The following is a 22,010-nucleotide window of genomic DNA, read 5'->3' as shown; positions in this document are numbered from 1 at the left end:
GGAGGAAGATAGACAGCTGTCTCAGCCAATGCAGCATCCAAAGGGAAGGGGTGCTGCCAGCAGGCAGTGCCAAGCCAGGGATGTCGGTGACAACCGGAGACAAGCGCGGGAGGTGGGGGTGACAGTTGGGGACGGCGCGGAGAGGGGGCGGGGACCGGGGACATGGGTGCAACCGTTAGCCAATAAGAGCGCCACGCTGCCCTGCCTGAGTCCTCTCGTGGGGCCCATTCTCTATTCAGCTCCCAAGCCCACCACAGGGCACTTGATCCAGTGCTCTGATCAGGTACTCTCGCCCTTCACTCAGCCTCTAATTCTCATCCCAGCCCGCAACAAATCCCAGGCGACTATAACCAGAGCCCCCAAATCCTATAAGTGACTCATCTCTCTGGATCCACCATTTCCTGTGGGTATCCCAATCCCCAAGTCCCTCTCCTCAGCCCCTTCTATCTGAGCTCTTCCCCAGGATCTGGGCTCCAGTTCCTTGGAACTCATCCTCTGAGTGCCCCCTCCATTCTAGTGGGGATCCCAGACCCCAAATCATGAATTCCCAATACCATGAATTCCCACATCCGTGTTCTTATTCTTTTGGGGATCCAGGACCCATTCCATCAACTCCTCTCTCCTCATCGATACACCCCTCTGTGCTCCTCATTCTCTGCTAAGAAATCAGACCCCAATCTCATGAGCCCTCCAGGCTACCCTAGACCACAAACACAAAGCCCTGACTTTACCAGCCCCTCCTCTCTCTGGCCCTCATTCCCCTGAGGTCCAGGATTCAGGATTCAGCACCAGGAGGGCTCCAATTTCCATACAAAGTCCACCATCCTGAAATTTCAGTCAGGCCTAGCTCCCAGCTTCCCAGTTACTTGGTTGCTGAGTTCTCTGAGGCTCCTTAATCCCAGCTCAGACTCAGATCCTGTGAACTCCAGTGTCTGAGATATGCCACTCCCGATCTCCTCCTCCTCAACTTCTCCACTTTCCATCTGGCCCAAGCTTCCTAAGCACTTCCCCCATCGCCCTCTTTGGAGTCCTCCTCCCCTCCCAGAACCCAGTAATAAGTGGGCTCCTCCCTGGGCCTGGACCCCCATGGTAACCGTATAAGGTGAGGCAGCTGTCGACTGAGGCAGGGAGGGGCCAGTGCAGGAGGCCAAGGGCAGCTGCTAAGTTTAGGGTGGCTCTGTCTCTCTTCTTAGAGACAACAGGTGCCTGGACCCCAGTGACCAGAAAAGCAAATGTCTTAGAGGCATTGGTATGAGGCTGGAGGAGGGGGAGGGGAGGAGGAGACTTCCTCAGGACATCAGGTCCTAGAGGGAACAGGAGGAGGAGGAGACACGGGTGTCCTTGCCAACCTTGGGCCTCCTGGGGCTTCCTCACCCACAATTTCCGCAGACCTCCACTGTACAGAATGGACTGGGGCACCGAGGCTCAGAGGGGTGGGAGAGCATACCTCAAAGTCACACAGTCAGCCTAGCTGGTTCTTGCCCAGATTGGAGAGAGAAGCCACTGGCCATCCCAGCCACTGAGGAGTGGCTTTGACTCCCCTCCTCTGAGTTCCAACTTTCACACCAGTATCCAAAAAAGTGATTATAGACTCACACTAGACCATGTCCTTCTCCTGTTTCAAACCTTTCCAAGGCTCCCAAGGTCTCAGCCCTCAGCGTGGCATTTGAAGACCCTCCGGTATCTGATGTCCAGCCCCTTGTATCCTCTGCTCAAGCCCCATCCCAATTCTGGTGAACTGAACACTTCTGATCTTTCACTTCTCCAGGCCTTTGCCCATCTGTGCCCACCACTTAGCATTTCTGTTCCTGCACTTTCACTTGACTCACTTCTACCAGCCTTCATAACGTCATTCCCATACTCCTAGATAGGGCTGCTATGTCCTCTACTTCTGTACTCCTGACCAGCTGGTTTGTCATTTTCTGCATTTACCCTGTCTCCACAGCTAGACTGTAAGTTCTAACAAGGCAGGGCCTGAATATTAATTATAATGATTGTGGGAATTCCCTGGCAGTCCAATGGTTAGGACTCCAGGTTTTCACTGCCAAGGGCCCAGATTCGATCCTTGGTCGGGGAACTAAGATCCCACAAGCCATGTGGCGCAGCCAAAAAATAAAAATAAAAATAATGATTATACTTCACTAACTGTTTCCAAATAGTGTTCACCTCCACACGTTCTGTGGGATGGAAATTACGTCCCCATTTTATAGAGGGGGAAACCAAGGCCCAGGGAGTTGGAGCACAAAGCCCAAGGTCACAGAGCAGGCTCTCTGCTCCAGGCTGTCTAGTCTCTTCATACCTAGTGATTCCATGCCCCACATCTTTCCTCACAAAATCCCCCCTCTTCTTGAAGGGGATGTAGAAGACTTCCTGATCCTTCAGCTTCCCCAGGCAGCTCTCTCCCACCTATAACCTCTGTCACTACCCCCACATATACATACCCTTGACTGTGAACTCCAACAGTTCACAGACAAACACAGGGGGGGACTGTGTTTGTCAAAGTGCACCTGCAAAGCATGGACCAGTGCCTGGCACACTGTAGGTACTCAATAAGTTTACTGGGTTTAAATCTGGGCCCACCCCACACAGGCGTACAGGAGCCTGGTACATCTCTTTCCTAGTCCTGTGTCTCAGCCTGGGCCCTCTCTGAACTCTGGCACATTCCGGCCTCCTTTGGGGAAAAAGAACATCCCTTCCTGCCCAGGTCCTAGTGATACCTGCATTCCAAGACTCCCTCCCTCCTCCCTCCCTCCCTGGGCTCCAGCTGTTGCCAGCCCAAGAAAGGAGAGGCCCTGAGCTGGGCTATTTTGGTATCTGGGGTGGGCACCCACAGGGCTAAGGTTACCCTGGTATGTTAACGGCTCCCTGGGGCAGGACTATATAACTCCAGAGGGACCGCCCCAGGCTGACTCTCTGCTCCTTTCCAGCCAGAGCCACTGCCTGGCCCCCAGGAGACCTAAGACATGGTGAGTGAGAATCCCCCAGCCCCTGCCCAGATCCCTCAGACCTCAGGGCGGCCTCATCCTTTGAAAGAAAGTAGCTGGTTCCCAGTCTGGCAAGAGGAAAAAAGATGAATCTTCCCTTTCTTGATATCACTAATGGGGAATGTACAGAATGATGCCCTAAAGGATCCAACCAAGGATAATCTGCCTAGACACTCCACTCGCAGGAGCCCAGTCCCTCTCAAAGCATGCTCCATGCCGTCCTGCACTCCCTCTTCCTAAAACCCCCGGGACCAGCCAGACAAGTGTTCCCACTCCCATTTTATAAATGAGAAAGTAGAGGTTCAGGTGAGTGAGTGATCAGGGTCACACAGCAAGTCTGGGACTCAGAGGAGGCAGGGTCAGGGCACTGAGAAGGGGAGGTACACTCCACTTGTTGGGTAGGATGGAAGGATGGGGACTTGAGGGCTACACAGAGGAATTCGGGGGTACAACCGCAGCAGGTCTCCTCAGCAAAGAGGTCATAAGGAAGGGGAAGCCTAGAGCCAGAAGAGTTGCTTTAGAAGAATGGACTCAAAGAAGCCTGAATCTAATCCAACGCCTCTAGAGAGGAGTAGGGATTGGTCCATGAACCCCTCTGCCCAACCCTCATCCCTCAGGCACCCAAGAAGGCCAGGAGAAAGGCAGTGGCAGAGGGCGGAAGCTCCAATGTCTTCTCCATGTTCGATCAGACCCAGATCCAGGAGTTCAAGGAGGTAAGTGCGGGGAGAAGGGAGACTGAAGGCTGACCAAAGGCTCCCCTTGCTGCCCCTCCCCCACCCCTCCCTGGAATGTGCACCTGTTGGGGGGAGGGGAAGGGTTTAGAATTCCTTGTTCTCCTCCCTGCTTGGAGTGTAAGTGGATGGCTGGCTGGGGGCCAGAATCTCAGAATCTGATCTGCCTAGAGTAAGGATGCTGAAGCCTGGCCATGGGGGACCTAACCTCTCCCTACCCTGGCCCTCCACAGGCCTTCACAGTAATTGACCAGAATCGTGATGGCATTATCGACAAGGCAGACCTGCGGGACACCTTCGCAGCCATGGGTGAGCCTACTCCACCTGTAAAGATTCAAGGCTGCAGAGTCCTGGGAATTCAGCAGCCTTAGGTTCCAGCCCTGCCAGGTCCACCCTGGGCCTCAGTCTACCCAGATAAAAAATGGATGGGGGGCTTCCCTGGTGGTGCAGTGGTTGAGAGTCCGCCTGCCGATGCAGGGGACATGGGTTCATGCCACCGTCCGGGAAGATCCCACATGCTGTGGAACGGCTGGGCCCGTGAGCCATGGCTGCTGAGCCTGCGCGTCCAGAGCCTGTGCTCCGCAGCGGGAGAGGCCACAACAGTGAGAGGCCCGCATACCACACAAAAAAAAAAAGGATGGGATGATGTGAATTTATGGGAAGCATTATAACCTGGCCCCTAGACCCCCTCCACTCCATGCTTCCCCCACCCTGTTCCAGGGCGTCTCAATGTGAAGAATGAGGAGCTAGATGACATGATGAAGGAAGCCAGCGGGCCCATCAACTTCACTGTCTTCCTGACCATGTTTGGGGAGAAGCTCAAAGGTGAATGAAGTGTCCTGGGTACAAACCCCCAGATGCCTCTCCCCAGACCTTTCAGGGACTGACCCTTTAGCAACCCTTCAGCTTCATGTGCCCTCTGACCCCCCCAGGTGCCGACCCTGAGGATGTGATCACTGGAGCCTTCAAGGTCCTGGACCCCGAGGGGAAGGGCACCATCAAGAAGGAGTTGTAAGTGACACCCTCCAGCTGCTCCCACACAGAAAGCCTCCTTAAATTCCTACCAAGAGTTAGGCACTGCCAGAGATAAGGGAGAAATTAGGACTGTGGCGATGGGATTAAATTTTCACAGCACACAGGGGGAAGGGCAAAAGGGGGGAGGCCAGAGTGTTTGGGAGACCAAAGAGGAATCCAGAGTAACCCTGGTTTTCAAGGCAAGACTGGGAATGGCAACGGGGATGAGGTGGGAGGGAGTGGAAAGGAATCACGAAGCCCAATCTCTGTCACCTCTCTCCAGCCTGGAGGAGCTGCTTACCACGCAGTGTGACCGCTTCTCCCCGGAAGAGGTGAGTGGGGAAAGGGCCTAGGAGAAGTGGAGGGATGGGGGAAGGGGAACGTAAGGAACCGGTTGGAGATACCCCTGCGTTTTTTCCCCAGATCACGAATATGTGGGCGGCCTTCCCCCCCGACGTGGGCGGCAACGTAGACTACAAGAACATATGCTACGTCATCACGCATGGCGACGCCAAGGATCAGGAGTAGCGGACCCTCTTAGGCCTCTGCTGGGCAACGCCTTCCTGCCAGTGCGACCACCCCACCTCGACTCCTAATAAATTGAACTGGTCTCGTTTCTTATCCGCGACGGCTTCAGTGCGTTTGTGTGAGCAGGGCTCAGGTGGGAGGCTGCGCTGAAACACCAGCTGGCACGAAACGAGTGCCCAGCAAATGAATGAATAAATAGTGGCCCAGAGGCCTGGGTGGAACGGTTCCACCCGCTACGCCCGCCGCTTATTCCCGCTGGGAAAGAGAAGACTTGCGTGGCCTCAGGGAAATTCAGTTTTTATTGAAGTCGCAGTTTGAGTGAAGTGGGGCGCGGGTGGGAGAGTTAGGGGCTGGGAGAATTAGGGGATGGGAGGGAAGCTCTGGCTCTCTAGGTGAGCCGAGGCGGATTGGGGCGGAGCCAAGGCGGGGTCGGGGCGGAGCCAAAGGCGGGGCTACACACTCCAGGATTGGGAGAGCCTGCTAGCCCGCTAACCCCTTGCAAGGGCGGGCCTTACAGGCTGGGGCTCCGGGATTAAGCGCCGGCCAGCCTGGGGCTCGAGGATTGGACAAGAGACCAACTGAAGGCAAAGGCGAGGTAAAGTAGGGTCCGGGCGGGGGTCTCAGAGAGCGTCCGACTGCTCGCCCTGAGCCTGGCTCTGCTGCATCTGGGCCTGCATCTTCTCCAGCATCTCTTGCATGCGGCGCAGCTGTGCGGGGAAAGATTGCAGGCGGTGGGACTGGGCAAGGCCAGAAAGGGACTTCGAAGAGGATTTGGAGCCTTGATCTGGGAGAAAGAGAGGTGCTTGCTCACCTCTTCGTCTTTCTCGCGGATCAACTTCTCCGTGTCGGCCAGAGGCAGCATGGGCAGCGGGATCTCTGTGGCGCTCTGGCGGGAGAGCTTGCTAGGGGGTGGGGGGAAGGGACAGGAATCAAAGTCGAGAACCGTGGTTGTGAGTCACTGCCGCGAGGCAGGGCCTGGGGTTTGGCGGGACCATGTCCTTCAGGTTAGGGCCATAAGCAAAGTGGGTGGGGAAAGAAAGGCTCCGGGAGAGAGGTCTAGAAGGTGAAGGCCGGGGTCATGGATGGTGAGCGCGGAACCTTGGAAGCACCTAGGAGTCAGCTCTGGCTCTCACCTACGGCTGGCTCGATCACGCGCCCCAGGCCGGGCCAGGCTCTGTAGGCAGCGCGCCCGGTAGCCCTCGTAGAGCAGATCATGCGTCACCTCCTTCAGGTCCTGCAGGTGTGTCTGCACTAGCATCCGTCGCAGGTTCAGGAAATCGCAGTGATGTGGGTTCTCCACTGGGGGGCGGACCGGCAAGAGTCGGGGAGCTTGGGTCGGGTCTGCTGCCCAAGGACCCCTCTTTTGACTTTTAGGACCCCCGGGACCATAACTCTCCCCAACTTCACCTGTTGGGTGCGGTTGACTCGGAGACGTCCTGGGCTCCCTGCTGGCCTCACAATGCGTTCCTGGCCTTACTCACCCTCCACGGTGCCCCAGGAGTAGCGGCGTCCCCTCACTGGTCGGGTCCCGCCGTCCCTCACTACTTCGCAGGAACCGACGACGGCAAAAGGGATGCTTTCCTAGAGGGCAGGAGTCAGTGATCACTGTTGGCCCCCTTTAGGCAGAAACCTCTTTCTCAGCTCCCACCTCCACATCCGCCTCCCCTGGCTTCTCTGCCCCTTCCTCCTTTGCCTCTGCACCTTCATCTCCGCATCCTGCCTCTTGAAGTCTTCATCCTCATCAGAGTCACAATCAGGGAACTGGTAGATATTGATCTCCTCCTCCTGCAACTGTTCCCGGATCTTGGAGGAGACAGATGCAGAGATGGTGAGAAACACAGAGACTGTGAACCACAGACATTGCATGACCAGAGACAGTGAGATATAGATGCAGACACGGGGTGGAAGAGAGAAAGACGTGAAAGACAGAGATGGTGAAAGATGGACATACGGGATGACTGAAAACAAAATCTCAGACGAGAGACCGAGACGTAGATGGTGAAAAACTGAGACAGTTATCCTAATGGGAAGACTGATGCCTGGGAAGTTTTGAAGATGAGCAGACACCAAAAGACCAGGAGAGAGAGGCATAAGCGGAAACAGTGGGAAAGGGCTCTGAAGACACAGGGAGGTGGGAAGGTTGGGGTGGGGGCAGTCAGCATCCTGGGGCCAGAAGGATAATATTGGTCATTATGTCTACACCCCTGGCCTCAGACAGGTCTTAGCCAAGCATCCAGCCCAGGGATTCTATTCCGAACCTCCAGAGACATGGCTTCCTTAGGCAGCTTATGACCCACCTTCCTCAGAAACTTTCTTCCAGTCTAGCCTGACACATCATGCTCCAAAAGGGCTACCCCAAGATCAAAGGAGTCAAAGCTGAGTTCGATTTTGATCATGACTTTTGGCTTCATGTGAGGCCAAATGTCAGAGGCCACCGCACACACCTTCTGCTTGAGGGCCTGTGTTTCCTTAGGCATCAGGGCATCTGCTTTGCCAATGACTGGGATGATGTTGACCTTCTCATGCACCGCCCGGAGGAAGGCCACATCTAGGGGCCGGAGCCTGCACCCAGGGATGGGTCAGGGCTCAGTTTCAGGGCACAGAGACACTCCCCCTCCAGCCCTCCCCAAATGTCCCAACTCCCCAGGGTGCCCCTCGGACCCCCGGCCAAAGGGTGAGATGAAGTAGAGGCAGCAGTGGACACGGGAATCCTGGATGTTCTTCCTGTTCAGGCCACTCTCATCCCGAAGATACTGGTCAAATTGCTCCTCAATGAAGCGCACCACGGGCAGCCAGCTGGGGTGTGGGGAGACAGCGGAAAGTCAGAGAACAGGGACCACAGCAAGGGAAGGGGACAAGGCTAGCCAGGACTGTGGGTGTGGGAAGTAGTTTCTTTGGCTCCAACCAAAGACATAAGAGGAAACTGGCAGGTGAGATGTCGGGAAGCACAGGGCACTTTGGGCCACAAGGCCACAAGAAACAGGCCCCACCTTTGGCGGGGGTGGGGGGGTAGGGCAGGGCAGACCAGCCCAGAATCTGACCCCTCAGTCTCCACAGAGTAGCCACATTGGGAAGCTGAGCCCCAGGTCCTCCCCCATTCCTCACCAGTCTGAACAGTCCACTGAGTCCCCAAAGCCAGGTGTGTCCACCAGGGTCAGCTTCACCTTAATACCCCCCTCCTCGATCTCCACGCCCCGGCGCTCGATGGTCAGTGTTTGTGTCAAGCGAGCTATGAGGATGGGGAGAGGTCAGGGAGCTGGGTAGGGGCCTGAGGCAGGACTAATTTCCTTTCTCAGACTCACAGTTGCCTCCACCCATTCTTCAGGGGAGGAGAGTGAGTCTCGGAGAAAAGCAGTGAGCTGCCTGAGTCCCCCAGAATGTCATGGGAAACCCAGATGGAAAGGAAGAGAGTGCAGTCTAGGGACATGGGAGGAGGGGGTCAGAGTGCCTGGAGAGCACGGTGGGGAGGGGGTCTTACCCCTGGCCTCTGGGACTTGCCGATCCTCATAGAGGTTGGTGAGAAATAGGCTGTTGATGAGGGTAGATTTTCCCAGGCCTGACTCTCCTGTGGACAAGACAGGCCCAACTGGTCAGGTGAGGCGACAGCCAAGGTCTCTTGAGGACCCCTTGCCAGGCCCCTCTCCAAAACCCCCAGACCTGCCACCATGAGCGTGAAGTCAAACCCCTTCTTGACAGACTTGCGATGCAGCTGGTTGGGGAGGGCGGCGAAACCCACATACTCCTTGTCCTGTTGGCAGGGGGTGGACAATATGAGGCTGCTGGGGGCAGCAGGCAGGGCCCCCAGGATAACCTGATCTCAGAGGCTAGGAGAAGTCAACCTATTGTGGGTTGACCTGGCTAACCTGGGGGTTGGGTACTGGGGGCAGAGATGCCTAGATTCCTGGGCATAAAGACTCACCATGGCCCCGATAGCTGTCGCTGCACCTGCTGTCTCTCCCCACTTCCTCTGGTGGGGCAGGAAGTTGAGGGCGGCAAACAAGGGGGCGGGCAATGTAGGAAGCTGAAATGCTCAAACTGGCCCAGAGAGGTGGGAAAAGCCGAGACCAAGAACAGCTGTGGTCCTCAATTCCTGTATACCTTTGCCCATAACCCCAATAGGAAGCTTCAACCCCTCTGTTCTCTGTACACCTTTATTCCAAGCCCCATTGTAACCACATCACCCTGGTGGGAGGTAGGGTGTAAGCAGAGAGGAAGGAAGTGGGTTGGTCTCTCTAGCAAGTGAGATGAAGGCTTTGACAGAGGTGGTTAAAAAAAAAGTTCCAAGGGTCTGAGTGGACCAAAAGCCATAACAAAGATTGAGGGTGGGAGGGGCAATCAATTTTCCTCGCCAGCTCTTGCACTGGATTCTTAAAAGGACTTCAGGTCTTTGGACACCACTTCCAGAGAGACTGTCCTTCAGAATCCTGGCCAAGGCACTCCCCTGCTTGAAACCCTTCATGGGCTTCCCAGTGATCTCAGAATCAATTCTGAGTCCTGACTTGGCAGCCAAAGCCTCCCCCATCTGACCTCATCACACCGTCTTTCACTCACCCTTAGTGAGTGCCCATATCCTAGGCTCTGTGTATATTGAACTTTACCTTCTTCTGCACCAGGTGAACTCCTCTTTATCTTTCTAGGGTTTGATTCAAAGGGCTCTTCTTCCTCGTCTATGAAACCTTCCCCACCCACCCCAGGCAGAGTCATTTTCCATCCTCTGGACTCCCCAGCACCTTTCACAGTCCCCTCCAATGCCCACCTTTGCTTATCTGGCTGTCTCTTCTACTCCCGGCTGAGTTTTCTGAGGACAGGGACCATGTCTTCTAATTTCTATATCCCTGGTGTCTTGCACAGGGCCTGGCACAAAGAAGGTGCCAATAAATAATATACTAGATAAATGAATGCATGAAAGAGTGAGTGATTGAAGTTAGTCCGGGACAAAGGCTGGCAGGCTGCAGAACTTGTAAAAGGAGCTTGGCTTTGGAGTCAGAAAGAACTTCCCAAACCTCAGCTCTCCCACTTACTGTGTGACCTTGGGCAAGTCATTTGCCCTCTCTGAACTCCATTTTTTTCATAGTAAGATGAAATACACTCATTTATATTTTGTTATCAGGACTCAGAGTGGTTTCGGATGACATGGGCTTTGGAGTTAATCAGTTATGTATACAATATAATATATATATATATATATATATATATATATATATATATACACACACACACACACACACACACACACACATACCCTAGCTTTAGCATTTATGAACTGAGTGACCTCTCTGAACCTTTAAAGCGAGTCCCCTTAGTATGACCTATAAGACCTTGCTCAATCTGGATCCTGCCTATTGCTCCAACCCCATTTTCTTTCTCTATTCTTCATGGTTCTATTTATTATTTCCCATTTAGCCCCTGTTATGGACTGAATTGTGTCCCCCTACCCCCCACTTCATGTGTTGGAGCCCTAACCCCCAATGTGACTATATTTGGAGGTAAGACCTTTAAGGAGGAAATTAAGGTTAAATGAGGTCAGAAGGGTGGGGCCCTGATTCTATAGGTCTGGTGTCCTTATAAGAAGGGACACCAGCAATCTCTCTCTGCGCATGCACAAAGGAAAGGCCATGAGAGGACACAGTGAGAAGGTGGCTGTCTGCAACCCAAGAAAAGAGGCCACACCAGAAACCAACCCTGCTGGCATTTTGATCTTGGACTTCCAGTCTCCAGAACTATGAGAAAATAAACATCTTTTGATTAAGACTCCTAGTCTGCGGTGCTCTGTTATACCACCTCATAGCTCACTCATTTCCTCTCCTCAGCCTAAGGCAACCACTCTAATGTGCTTAATGTGTAATTTTTTAGTTTGTACACATTTTGAAAAATGTGCAGTGCATAGTACATGTTTACACAAATAGCTATATATGTATATATTAATATGTATTTGTTTGTTAATTTTTTTCAATCAGCGCTATCTTTTAAGATCCATCCATGCTACCACCTTTTCCTTACTTCAACCTCATTTCTAGTACGGCTCCTTTCATGTAACCTTGGAAAAATCACCTCTCTGGGCCTTACTTTCCTCATCTACCATATGGGATTGGACGCTCCCACCACACTGAATTCACAGAAGTTGTTCAAGTTTCATGATTATAAAGACATATAGTAATTAAGAGCCGTGTGACCTTGGGCATCTTTAACCTTTCAGTGACTTCGTTTCTGTATGTGTTAAATAATGCCATTAATAATTTCACTTCATCGGGACATGATGAGTATTATATATCTAACACATATAAAGTTCTTAGCAGTGCCTGGCATAAAAGATGAGCTCACACATAACGCTAGTTATTGCTATTACATGAGCTGAGGGGTGCAACAGTGCCACTCACTAGCTCCGATCTAGCGACTGCTCTTCTGGATTAGTTGCTGAGAATCCAGAGAGTGAATCAGCCAGGGTTGCCGCCCTCTGGGGAGACAGAGACAGCCACAAGCAAGTGTGACACACAGCACTGGTGCTAAAAATGTAGTGTAATGAGATAAACAGAGTACTTTGAGAAGCCAAGGGAAGGGATAATTATACCCTTCCCCCTGCACCACAACCCTTTCCCCTGCATTTCTCACCAGGCTGAGCAGCCCTACCATCCTAGTTAAAACTCTGAACTCCTCCCTCCTTTGCTCTCCACAAGTATATCCAATTGGTTACCAAGTCCTTTCTATCCATGAGAAAAATTGGCCCCTCCTCTCTACACCCTTCACCATCTTGCCCCTGCCCTGGATTCAGACTCTAATCAGCTCTTCCCTGAATTATTCAATAATATTTAAGAAATAACATGTACACAACTGTCAGAATGGCTATCATTCAAAAAGACCACAAATAACAAATGTTGGCAAGATGTGGAGAAAAGGGAACGCTTGTACACTGTTGGTGGGAATGTAAATTGGTGTAGCCAATGTGGAAAACAGTATGGAGGTTCTGCAAACAACTAAAAATAGAACTACCATATGATCCAGCAATAGCACTCCTGGGTAAATATCTGAAGAAAACGAAAACACTAATTCAAAAAGATACGTGCACCCCAATGTTCATAGCAGCAGTGTTTACAATAGCCAAGATATGGAAGCAACCTAAGTGTCCATCAACAGATGAATGGATAAAGAAGATGTGGTATTATATATACATATATAAAATATATATACATATATATATATACATACACAAACACACACACACACGCAATGGAATACTACCTACTCAGCCATAAAAATGAATGAAATTTTGCCATTTGCAACAATATGGATGAACTTGGAGGGTATTATGTTTAGTGAAATAAGTCAGACAAAGACAAATACTATATATTATCGCTCATATATGGAATATAAAAAATTTTTAAAAACTATCGAATACAACAAAATAGAAACAGACTCACACATCTAGAGAATAAACTACTGAGGAGAGGGAAAGGAGAAGGGAAAGATAGGGCTGAGATATTAAGAGGTACAAACTAAAATAAGCTACAAGGATATATTGTACAGCACAGGAAATACAGCCAATTTATAATAACTATAAATGCAGTATAATCTTTAAAAATTGTGAATCACTGGGACTTCCCTGGTGGTCCAGTGGTAAAGAATCCGCTTTCCAATGCAGGGGACGTGGGTTTGATCCCTGGTCAGGGAGCTAAGATCTCACATGCCTCGGGGGAACTAAGCCCGCACGCCACAACTATTGAGCACTCGTGCCTCAACGAGAGAGCCCGCGTGCCACAAACTACAGAGCCCACGCGCTCTGGAGCCTGCGTGCCATAACTAGAGAGAGAAAACCTGCACGCCACAACTAGAGAGAAGGCTAAGGGCCACAAAGAGGAGACAGCACGCCACAATGAAAGATCCCACATGTCTCAACGAAGATCCCATGTGCCACAACTAAGACCCGACGCAGCCAAAAAGATAAGGAAAATAAATGAAATAAATGAAAATAATGAAATAAATGAAAATAAATGAAATAAATATTTACAAAAAAATTGTGAATCACTATGTTGTACACCTGAAACTTACATAATATTGTAAATCAACTATACCTCAATTAAAAAAAAAGAAAAAATGCCATTTATATTCATTTATTTACTGTATAACCAATACATATTCTCATGGAAAAATTAGCAAATGCAAATGGTTAGAAAATTTTACATCTAATATCATTCCATGATATATCCTCATTTTGATTTTCATCCTTCTAGATTTTCTCATATGCCTATACATATGAATAAATATATATTCACAAAACTAGGATCATAACATAACTTTGGAAACCTGTTTTTGTCACCTTATATGTTATGTCTATGATCATAAATACACATTTACATTATCATTTTTCTAGATGCTTAGTATTCGGGCTGATTCCCATTCTTCCCTGTGATAAACAACACTGAGCTGGGATGACTGTGTTTATGGTGCTATCATCGTGCACTTGTCCAACCATTTCCTCGGGCCTCATTTCTATAAGGGGAATTACTGAGTCAAAGGAAGTCACATATTTAAGGCATTTGTGCATACTAATAAATGCCCTCAGAAAAGGCTCTTGGCTTGGTTAAGTGCAGAGATGATATGAATTAGCAGTGACACAATATTCCATTTACATGCTTATTACCTCCAACAAATTATGCCCAATCATTCCTCTGATAAGGTTTGGGGCCTCTTTGTAGAAAGGAAGATCCCACCTTGAGTTTCCTATGGGGCAGTGAATGGTAGCCAGCAGTCTTCCCATTTAATAATCATCTGGATTAGTTCTTTTTCATCTCTCCATCATATCTTCATAGCTACCTATGGCCCTACCAGACATCCCTGGAAGGGTTTCTATGTCTTTAGACCTGAGTTCAGGTTCAGGCCCAATAACTCCAGGTTTTGTCTTCTCAAAGTCAGAGCTACCTCTCCAAGTGAGTCTGGCATGTGGGCTGGCCAGCCTTTGGGGGTTTCCTCCAAGAGGGGCTGGCTCTTTGCCATTTTGGTACCCTCTTACCTCTGTTTCCCAGCACATGTGCCTGGCACATATTGGACCCCCGGGAAATGTTTGTGGAACAGATGATTAACTTACCATCTCATCTGCAGCTTCCACTACTTTCCTATTATGTAAAGTTTTGACACATTAAAACAGAACTATTATCTATCTTCCTCTTTGAGGATAGATCTTAATCATCTTTGGATCCCAAGCTTCTAGCACATAGTAGGTTTGCAATTAGTATGTGGGCCATTGTTCATTTCATTCCCTCTGCCTGGAGTTCTTCATTTCAGGCCCACTTCAGCCAGGCTCTGGACTTGGCTGAAATCTTACGTCCTGAAAGGATCAGCTCAAAAATGCCACCTTCTTCCTTGGTCACTTCAGCCCAAAGAGTAATAACTGATATTTTTTACTAATTACTTTACACCTCAACCATTCAAATTAAGTATTATCCCCATTTTACAGTTCAGGAAACAGAAGTAACTTCTCCACCCAAGGTTAAATGGGAGCAAATGACAAGGTCAGGAGTCAAACTGCATGAATGAACTTAAAGACAGTGTCTACAGCCACTAAACTCTATAGGTCTCTCTCTCTCTGTACTACATCCCTATCACATCTTTATTAGCTTGGTATACAATCTGTCACATCATCTGTATGTCTCCATGTTCTACTGAGCAGAGAGAGCTCCCTGAGGGATTTCTTTGTATTTCCAGGGTCTAGACTTATGGTTGATGATCCATAAGTATGTGTTGATTGATTTGTGCTCCATGTTTATCCGTGTCTAACATTCATGCATACAAGGTACACAAAACCACAGATTCATTCCCACAAATGAGAACTCTTCCTACTATCTTGAATCGGTGAACGTAACTCTCTCACGCCCTTAGACTTATTTATCATGATTTGTGTGCTTGCCCCTTTAAACTGGTAGCACCCCAAGGACAACTCTTACACGTGTTTCATCTCTTTAATCAAACTCTTGACATATCACTGAGGTGCTAATAAATGTTAATTAATATACAAACCTTGGTTATCCCTCTCCATCATTAGATGGGCTGCAGACACTTACAGGCACCCCACCCCCTCCCCAAAGGCAACCTTGCCCAGAGTACAGATACTGGGGATCACACCCCTGGGACCACTGGAACACAGCCCCAGCCAGGGCCCCATCAAGCTGGGAAACGGGGTTTAATGTTTTAGCCTCTCCCTGGGCTCCCTTGGTAGGGTTGTAGACCTGTCCCTAGTCTCCCCATGGCCTCTTTCTTTGTGTCCCTGTCTCTCTTTGTCTCTGCCTGTTTCACTCTTCGTTCCTCTGCCTCTGTTTCTCTCCAGGTTCCCTGCCTTTTCTTGTAGTTCTTCCGACTCTGCTTCAACGACTTTATGCCTCTCTTATCTGTTTCTACACGTGTTTGTTTCTGGCGGCCAATCTTTTGCTCTTGTGTTTTTGTTTGCTGCAGTCTCTGTCTCTCTGCCTTTGCATCCTCTCTGATTCAGGGCTCTTAGGTTACGACTCCGGATCCAGGTCTGTGTCCCTCGGCCTGACTCTCCTCAGCATTTATCTGGCGTCTGCCACTAGCTCCCGCTACTGCCTCGGTCTCCCGCAGCCCAGCCCAGCCCAGCCCCAGCCCCCACGCGCGGCCCTCTGCCTCGCCGACCCGTCCCGCTTTGTTTCCCGTTTCTCGGAGCCCCGCCCCCGCCCCATCTGGGGTCTCCGCCGCCCTCTGCCGCCCTTTGTCTGCCTTGGTCTTTCCCCCACCCCTTTCCCTGGGTCGGCCTTTGGATCTCTCTTTGTTTCTCTAGGCCGGGGTGGCTGGCGCTGTCGGCCAGCTCCGGAGTTCGGCGCGGGTGGCCCGACACAGCGACAATTAGGAAGTCTTCGGCCCACCACATCCAGCTCCAGACCAGGAGGCACACGGTTAATACCACCGAGTTCGGGCAACTGTCCTCGGCTCAGAGTAGCCCTCTCCGCGGCACGCGGCTGCCCGCCGGCCACAGAGCTCTGGAGGACGCGGGCGGACCCCACAAGCGTGCAGCTCCTCCAAGGTCCTAGAGCGGCCGGGTGCCGTCCGGCGCTTCCGCTTCCCGTCCCCGCCCCCGGCGGCCGCCCCAGGGGAACGCCTGGGACGGAGCCCCCTCCCCGTTTGGCGCCGAGCCCGCATCCCCGAGCCGTCGGCGGCGCGGGCACCGGAGCCCCGCCGAGGAGCTCCGGAGGGCGCCGGGGTGGCGGAGGCGGCTGCTGCAGCGGCGGCGGCGGGAGGAGAAGGGGAGCGGCTGCGCGCCGGAAGGAGCAGCAGGTGCAAGAGTGGCTGGCGGCGCGGGCGGGGATCACCGGGAGCCGCGCCCCGCACCTCGGACCCGAACGCTGCCCGGTGCCCGGGCCGACCAGCAGAGGGCAGGGCGCCGCCGTCCGCACATGGCTGTGTGACCGTGAAATTGTGTCTGTCCCCTTGCTCAGGGCGGCGTGCCGGCGATGGAGCGCTCGGTGGGGCCCTGGGGCGCGGATCTCCGTGGCTCAGAGGACAGGGAGCAGCTGAGAGGCACCCGCACAGGTGAGGGCCAAAGCGGTGCACCGCCGTGGGCAGGTAATGGCCGGGTGAGGACCCCGGTGCTGGGCTCTGCCTGGCCCAGACCCAGAAAAATCGGACATGAACTGTGCTTCCGGGGGTGGGGGTGGGGGTGGGGGTGGGGGGGCGGGCGGGGAGGAGGGGAGCAAAAGCCAAGGGATGGAGCCAGTGTTTCTGAGCACCTACTATGCGCCAGGCCTTGAGGGGCATCATTTCAAGGACTCCCTCCCCGTCCCCGACAGTGATCAGCAGGCTTGCTGCCTCTGCCCTACTTCAGGCCTCATTCTGTCTCATCCCGGCAATTGCAGCAGCCTCCCCTCAGCCCTTTTCTCTCCAGTGATGCACTGTGCAGCCACATTGATCTAAGTCCAGATCTAATCCTGTCTCCCTTCACAAAAACCTTCCCTAGCTCCCTTCTGCTACTAATTAAAAGGCTTAGCCTAGTGTTCAATCCAGATCTTACATGCTTAATCTAGTCTCAGCATCCCTTTCCATGGTTTACTCTTTTCTCTGCTGTGAAAGCCCAGCCCTGTCTCTTTATTTCCTCTCTCTCGTGACAGCACAGTTATTCTGAGCCTGCAATTATAATTTTTTGTGCCTCATCTCTCCTACCCATCCTGAGGGACAGGTGTGTGTCTGGGTCCTCTCAGGTACACACAAGATGATTGAAGTAATAAATTACAGACTGGGCTAATATAAAAAAGATATAATGTAACTAGCAAATACCAGGCTTTCCAAATAGTGGCAATATAATGTAGGGCTTAACACAGGCTTGAGTATCAGACAGACCTGAGTTAGAAACCTGGTTTTGCTACTTTATAACTCACTTTGAGCAAGTGACTTAAATTCTCGGAGTCTCCATGTTGGTAAAATGGGGGTAGTTAACAGTATTACCTCATAGGATTGTTTGCAAGGATTCAATAATGCTTGGTTAAGTTATTGGCACATATGAAGGGCATGGTAAAAGGAAGTTACTGTTACTGAGAGGCACAGACAATAATAAGTGCTTCAGAAATTCAGAGGAGAGAGAGCAAGAGAGATCCTTGCAACCACAGATGGTCAAGGACGCCTTTCTGGGGAGGTTGCTATCAAAGATAGGGGCTGAGCCAAAGGGCAGGGTCTACAACTCCTTTTTCTTTCCCCAGGTCTAGGGAGTGAGAACGTGGAGATTTCTCAGCCAGATGAGTTTGAACATGCCCCACAGGAGGATGACTTGGGGTTCAAGGAAGAGGAAGATTTGGCCCCAGGTCATGAAGTAGGAAATGCCTCTCTCAAACCCGAAGGCATTCAGACCTGGGATGACTTGTGGGTCCAGAGAGTGGGACCTGGGAAACCACAGGCCCGGGACAGAGGCCCTCGGCTCCTGGGAGAACCACGCTGGGGCCAGGCTAGCGATCGGGCTGCCGTGTGCAGCGAGTGTGGCAAGAGCTTTCGGCAGATGTCAGATCTGGTGAAACACCAGCGAACCCACACAGGGGAGAAGCCCTACAAGTGCGGGGTCTGTGGCAAGGGCTTTGGGGATAGCTCTGCCCGTATTAAACACCAGCGAACTCATAGTGGTGAAAAGCCCTACAGAGCCCGGCCACCAGCCCAGGGCCCCCCAAAGATTCCTCGGTCCAGGATCCCTGCTGGTGAGCGCCCCACCATCTGCGGTGAGTGCGGCAAGAGCTTCCGGCAGAGCTCTGACCTGGTGAAACACCAGCGGACACACACGGGCGAGAAGCCCTACAAGTGCGGGGTCTGTGGCAAGGGCTTTGGTGACAGTTCTGCCCGCATAAAGCACCAGCGGACACACCGTGGGGAGCAGCCCCCTCGGCCCGTGGTGCCCCGACGGCTGCCATCTCGAGCAGCCACGGCAGCCGCACAGGGACCTAAGGCCCAGGACAAGCCATATATCTGTACCGACTGTGGCAAAAGATTTGTGCTCAGCTGCAGCCTCCTGAGCCACCAGCGCAGTCACCTGGGGCCCAAGCCTTTTGGCTGTGATGTGTGTGGAAAGGAGTTTGCCCGGGGCTCAGATCTGGTGAAGCACCTGCGGGTGCACACAGGAGAGAAGCCTTACCTCTGCCCCGAGTGTGGCAAGGGCTTCGCTGACAGCTCCGCCCGGGTCAAGCACCTCCGCACCCACAGTGGCGAGAGGCCTCATGCCTGTCCGGAGTGTGCCCGCACCTTCAGCCTCAGCTCCACCCTTTTCCGCCACCGCCTCACTCACGCGGAGCCCCAGGACTTCAGCTTCCCAGGCTACCCCCTCGCCCCCCTGATCCCCAGCCCACCCCCCAGCTCAAGCCCACCCCCACCTCCCCTCGGCACCAGCCCCCCGCTGACGCCTCGAAGCCCTTCGCACTCGGGTGATGGCCCTTTCGGCCTGCCTGGCTTGGAGCCGGAGCCTGGGGGCCCACAGGCTGGGGAGCCACCTCCACCGCTGGCGGGTGACAAGCCCCACAAGTGCCCTGAGTGTGGCAAGGGTTTCCGCCGAAGCTCGGACCTGGTGAAACACCATCGTGTACACACGGGGGAAAAACCCTACCTCTGCCCTGAATGCGGCAAGGGTTTTGCCGACAGCTCTGCCCGAGTCAAGCACCTCCGCACCCACCGTGGTGAACGGGCTCGGCCACCGCCACCATCCACTCTCCTGAGGCCACACAATCCCCCTGGCCCGGCACCCACGGCCCCTCGATCCCGAGTCCGGGCTCAGCCCTCTGGGCCCAGCCAGCCCCACGTGTGTGGCTTCTGTGGGAAGGAGTTTCCCCGGAGCTCGGATCTAGTCAAACATAGGCGCACACACACCGGGGAGAAGCCATACAAGTGTGCAGAGTGTGGCAAGGGTTTTGGTGACAGTTCTGCCCGCATCAAGCACCAGCGTGGGCACCTGGTCTTGAGGCCCTTTGGGACAGGGGATGGTCAGGCAAGGCCCCTCAAAGAGGAGCCACCAACGGGACTGGAATGATGGGGTCCAGGGAGGGTGGAGGCCCAGGAGACCAAAGGGGGGGTATCTGCCGCTTAAGCAGAGAAGAAAGGGCCTGGGAGGCGGTGGGAGGGAGAAGGAGGGGAAGAAACAAATGGGAGAAAGGAGTGGATAGATAGCAATAGAGATTTGGAGACAATGACCTTGAAGCTCAGGAAACTCCTAGCTGGGCTCAGTCAGGACCGTGCCAGTGTGGTTTATACCCCCAGCTTCTAGAACACTGCCTAGTATGCAGTAGGCAATAAATATTTGTTGATGAATAAACTGACCTTAGCCTGAGGGCCCTTAAAGAACTCTAAATTCCTGCTGCCTCTTAACCTGTAAATTGACCCCTCCCAACCTTGCCCCTGGGAGACCAGCATCCTGAACCAGGGTTTGTTAGACCTATGAGCTGCAACAATGCGACTTCTGAGGTTTAGGGTGACAGAGTGAGGCAAGGCCATCCTGACCACCCTACTGATGGTGAGAGTATTGTTGTGAGGCAGGCAGTACCCAGCCTCAGGCTGCTGGACGTGGTCTTAGCCAGGAAGAGGACACTTGGAGAGGCCAGACCTATGTGCCCTGGAGAAGCCCAAACTGCCCTGACACCTGGACACGGCAGAATAGGTCAGAGACAGCAGAAAGGGCAGTCATCTGCCTTGGATGCTAAGCTCAGGTCCTCGTGGACGGCAGCAGAGATACACTGGGAGAAGGGCAGTACAGGGGTGAGGAGAAGCCAGGGAAGCACCAAGGCCTGACAGCCACATCTCCATGTGTCTCGCCAATAAACTGCTTCTTGTCTGAGGCTTGGACTCTTGTGTGCGTGTGTGCGTGTGTGCGTGGTGAGGGGTGAAAAAGGTGCCGAAGGGTCACCACAGGCAAAACCCACAAGCCATGTTGTAAGCTTGCTCTCTTTGAGCCCTGTCAAATAAAGAAGTTGGGTTGTCATAGCTGCTTTTTAGCTGACAACGGGTTAAGAAAACGGCCACCAGGCCTGTCAGCTGATGCCTCAGACCTGAGTTCTGGCTGCCCACAGGAGCCACCTACGCCACAGGCTTGAGCGCGACCCTTAAAAGGAAAAACACTCGGTGGGAGCGTGGGGGGTGGGGGGGGGCGAGTGTTCTGCGAGCGCTGTTGCTATGGCGACAGGTACCGGGAGAAAAGTGGCCGGCAGGAATTGGTACCAGCTCAGAAGACCCCGACACTGATGTTCTGCCTTCTGGGAAACCCCACCTCCCTGCGACCCTTTTTTTATTTGTCGAGAAACAGGTCATTTGGCTGCATAGCCCAAAGGCAGGGCCAAGGGGATGTCTCTATCCCCCAGAAAAGGCAACCGTATTTCCCAGCCACCTATGCGTCATTAGGTGCAGGACTCCCAACTCCTAGCTTTTTCCGAGGAGGGCGCCAATAGGGAGGAAAAGGAAAAAAGGAACTGACCTGATTGGCCAGGGACAAAAAAGACTAGGGCGGTTCACCCATCTAAGAAATGAAGTACAAGACTCCCTACAACTTCGCTGGCTTGGCGTCTCAGCTAATTTGCGTGCGGGAACGGTCCCCGGGTAGAAGCTCTCGCGACATCTTAACCGTCAGCCGGGTTTCCTTAGAAACCAATGAAAGCTTGCTGCAGCGCGGCTCCTCCCAGTCCTCCCACCCCTGCCAAGTTGTTAAACAGATTCGAAATCCCAGAATTTTGAGTTCAGGCCTGGAGTTCTCAGCGGCTTCTGTCCTTAAGTGCACACAAACACCCATAGACCTGAATGGAGGCCTTTGGGTCTTTGGTAAGATCCTCCCTGCTGGTTGCCGTGTCTCACCTCCCTACCAGGTCGGCCTCCAAGCTAGTCTGCAGTGAACTTTGTAAAATCTGACCACTTCACTCCCCTATTAAAAACCCTGCCGTATATGCACATGTCCTCTCCATAAAACTTAACTCCTAGATGGCATTCAAGGCCTTCCACTTGTGTGGTTTCAGACCCGTGCTTCTTAAATATTCTGTTCTCGTAACTTGGAATGCCCCCCTTCCCAACGTGTTAACCTATCCAAACACCTCAAGTGTTACTTCCTCCCAGAAGCCTTCCCTAAACCTCCAGCCTGGGTTAGAACCCCCTTCATCTGATGTGTTAAGCTCCCTTAACACATCGAGAGCTTCTTTAGGATAAAGAGACACTCAACAGCATTACCTACTGTGTGCTGGGTACTGGGCATAGAAAGATGAATAAGACAAAGTTTCTGCCCTCAGTTTCTACGCAGAAGCTAGACTTTGAA

General features: G+C 52.5%; 3 protein-coding genes across 4 annotated transcripts; 2 read left to right on the top strand and 1 right to left on the bottom strand.

Annotated features, from left to right (window-relative positions):
• Positions 1 to 241: 241 nt before the first annotated feature.
• On the top strand, positions 242 to 5,257 carry MYL11 (myosin light chain 11). The gene is made up of 8 exons (XM_060077842.1): positions 242 to 283; positions 2,928 to 2,966; positions 3,602 to 3,697; positions 3,949 to 4,024; positions 4,436 to 4,540; positions 4,648 to 4,726; positions 5,013 to 5,061; positions 5,153 to 5,257. Exons 2-8 carry the CDS (start codon positions 2,964 to 2,966, stop codon positions 5,255 to 5,257), a joined length of 513 nt encoding a protein of 170 aa, XP_059933825.1. The 5' UTR covers positions 242 to 283; positions 2,928 to 2,963.
• A 332-nt stretch (positions 5,258 to 5,589) lies between these two features.
• SEPTIN1 (septin 1) lies at positions 5,590 to 9,179 on the bottom strand. The gene is made up of 11 exons (XM_060079208.1): positions 9,121 to 9,179; positions 8,915 to 9,036; positions 8,736 to 8,822; positions 8,363 to 8,486; positions 7,919 to 8,053; positions 7,702 to 7,819; positions 6,959 to 7,060; positions 6,739 to 6,838; positions 6,391 to 6,556; positions 6,069 to 6,159; positions 5,590 to 5,964 (listed from the first exon to the last, which is right to left on the bottom strand). Exons 1-11 carry the CDS (start codon positions 9,177 to 9,179, stop codon positions 5,878 to 5,880), a joined length of 1,191 nt encoding a protein of 396 aa, XP_059935191.1. The 3' UTR covers positions 5,590 to 5,877.
• ZNF48 (zinc finger protein 48) lies at positions 5,747 to 20,552 on the top strand. Of its 2 annotated transcripts, none has more exons than XM_060119853.1 (3): positions 5,747 to 5,852; positions 16,696 to 16,789; positions 17,950 to 20,552. In XM_060119853.1, exons 2-3 carry the CDS (start codon positions 16,711 to 16,713, stop codon positions 19,749 to 19,751), a joined length of 1,881 nt encoding a protein of 626 aa, XP_059975836.1. In that variant the 5' UTR covers positions 5,747 to 5,852; positions 16,696 to 16,710; the 3' UTR covers positions 19,752 to 20,552. The 2 variants fall into 2 exon arrangements, with proteins under 2 accessions (XP_059975836.1, XP_059975835.1); XM_060119852.1 differs by lacking the exon at positions 5,747 to 5,852 and adding an exon at positions 16,296 to 16,534.
• Positions 20,553 to 22,010: the final 1,458 nt, after the last annotated feature.

This window comes from Mesoplodon densirostris, chromosome 16 (genome assembly GCF_025265405.1).
Source record: "Mesoplodon densirostris isolate mMesDen1 chromosome 16, mMesDen1 primary haplotype, whole genome shotgun sequence".
Classification (NCBI taxonomy): domain Eukaryota; kingdom Metazoa; phylum Chordata; class Mammalia; order Artiodactyla; family Ziphiidae; genus Mesoplodon; species Mesoplodon densirostris.
The sequence above is the reverse complement of the archived record's forward strand: the minus strand, read 5'-3'. Positions and strand labels throughout refer to the sequence as shown.

Bases quoted from the DNA above. Each gene is read 5' to 3' on its own strand.
- MYL11 (XM_060077842.1), top strand. The intron at 4,025-4,435 runs GTGAGCCTACTC...ACCCTGTTCCAG, and splicing joins GGACACCTTCGCAGCCATGG to GGCGTCTCAATGTGAAGAAT. The intron at 5,062-5,152 runs GTGAGTGGGGAA...TTTTTTCCCCAG, and splicing joins ACCGCTTCTCCCCGGAAGAG to ATCACGAATATGTGGGCGGC.
- SEPTIN1 (XM_060079208.1), bottom strand. From the start codon at position 9,179: ATGGTGAGTCTTTATGCCCAGGAATCTAGGCATCTCTGCCCCCAGTAC. The intron at 7,061-7,701 runs GTGTGTGCGGTG...GTCTCCTCCAAG, and splicing joins CACAGGCCCTCAAGCAGAAG to ATCCGGGAACAGTTGCAGGA. The intron at 6,839-6,958 runs GTGCAGAGGCAA...CCTGCCCTCTAG, and splicing joins GGCAGGATGCGGAGATGAAG to GAAAGCATCCCTTTTGCCGT.
- ZNF48 (XM_060119853.1), top strand. From the start codon at position 16,711: ATGGAGCGCTCGGTGGGGCCCTGGGGCGCGGATCTCCGTGGCTCAGAG. The intron at 16,790-17,949 runs GTGAGGGCCAAA...TTCTTTCCCCAG, and splicing joins GCTGAGAGGCACCCGCACAG to GTCTAGGGAGTGAGAACGTG.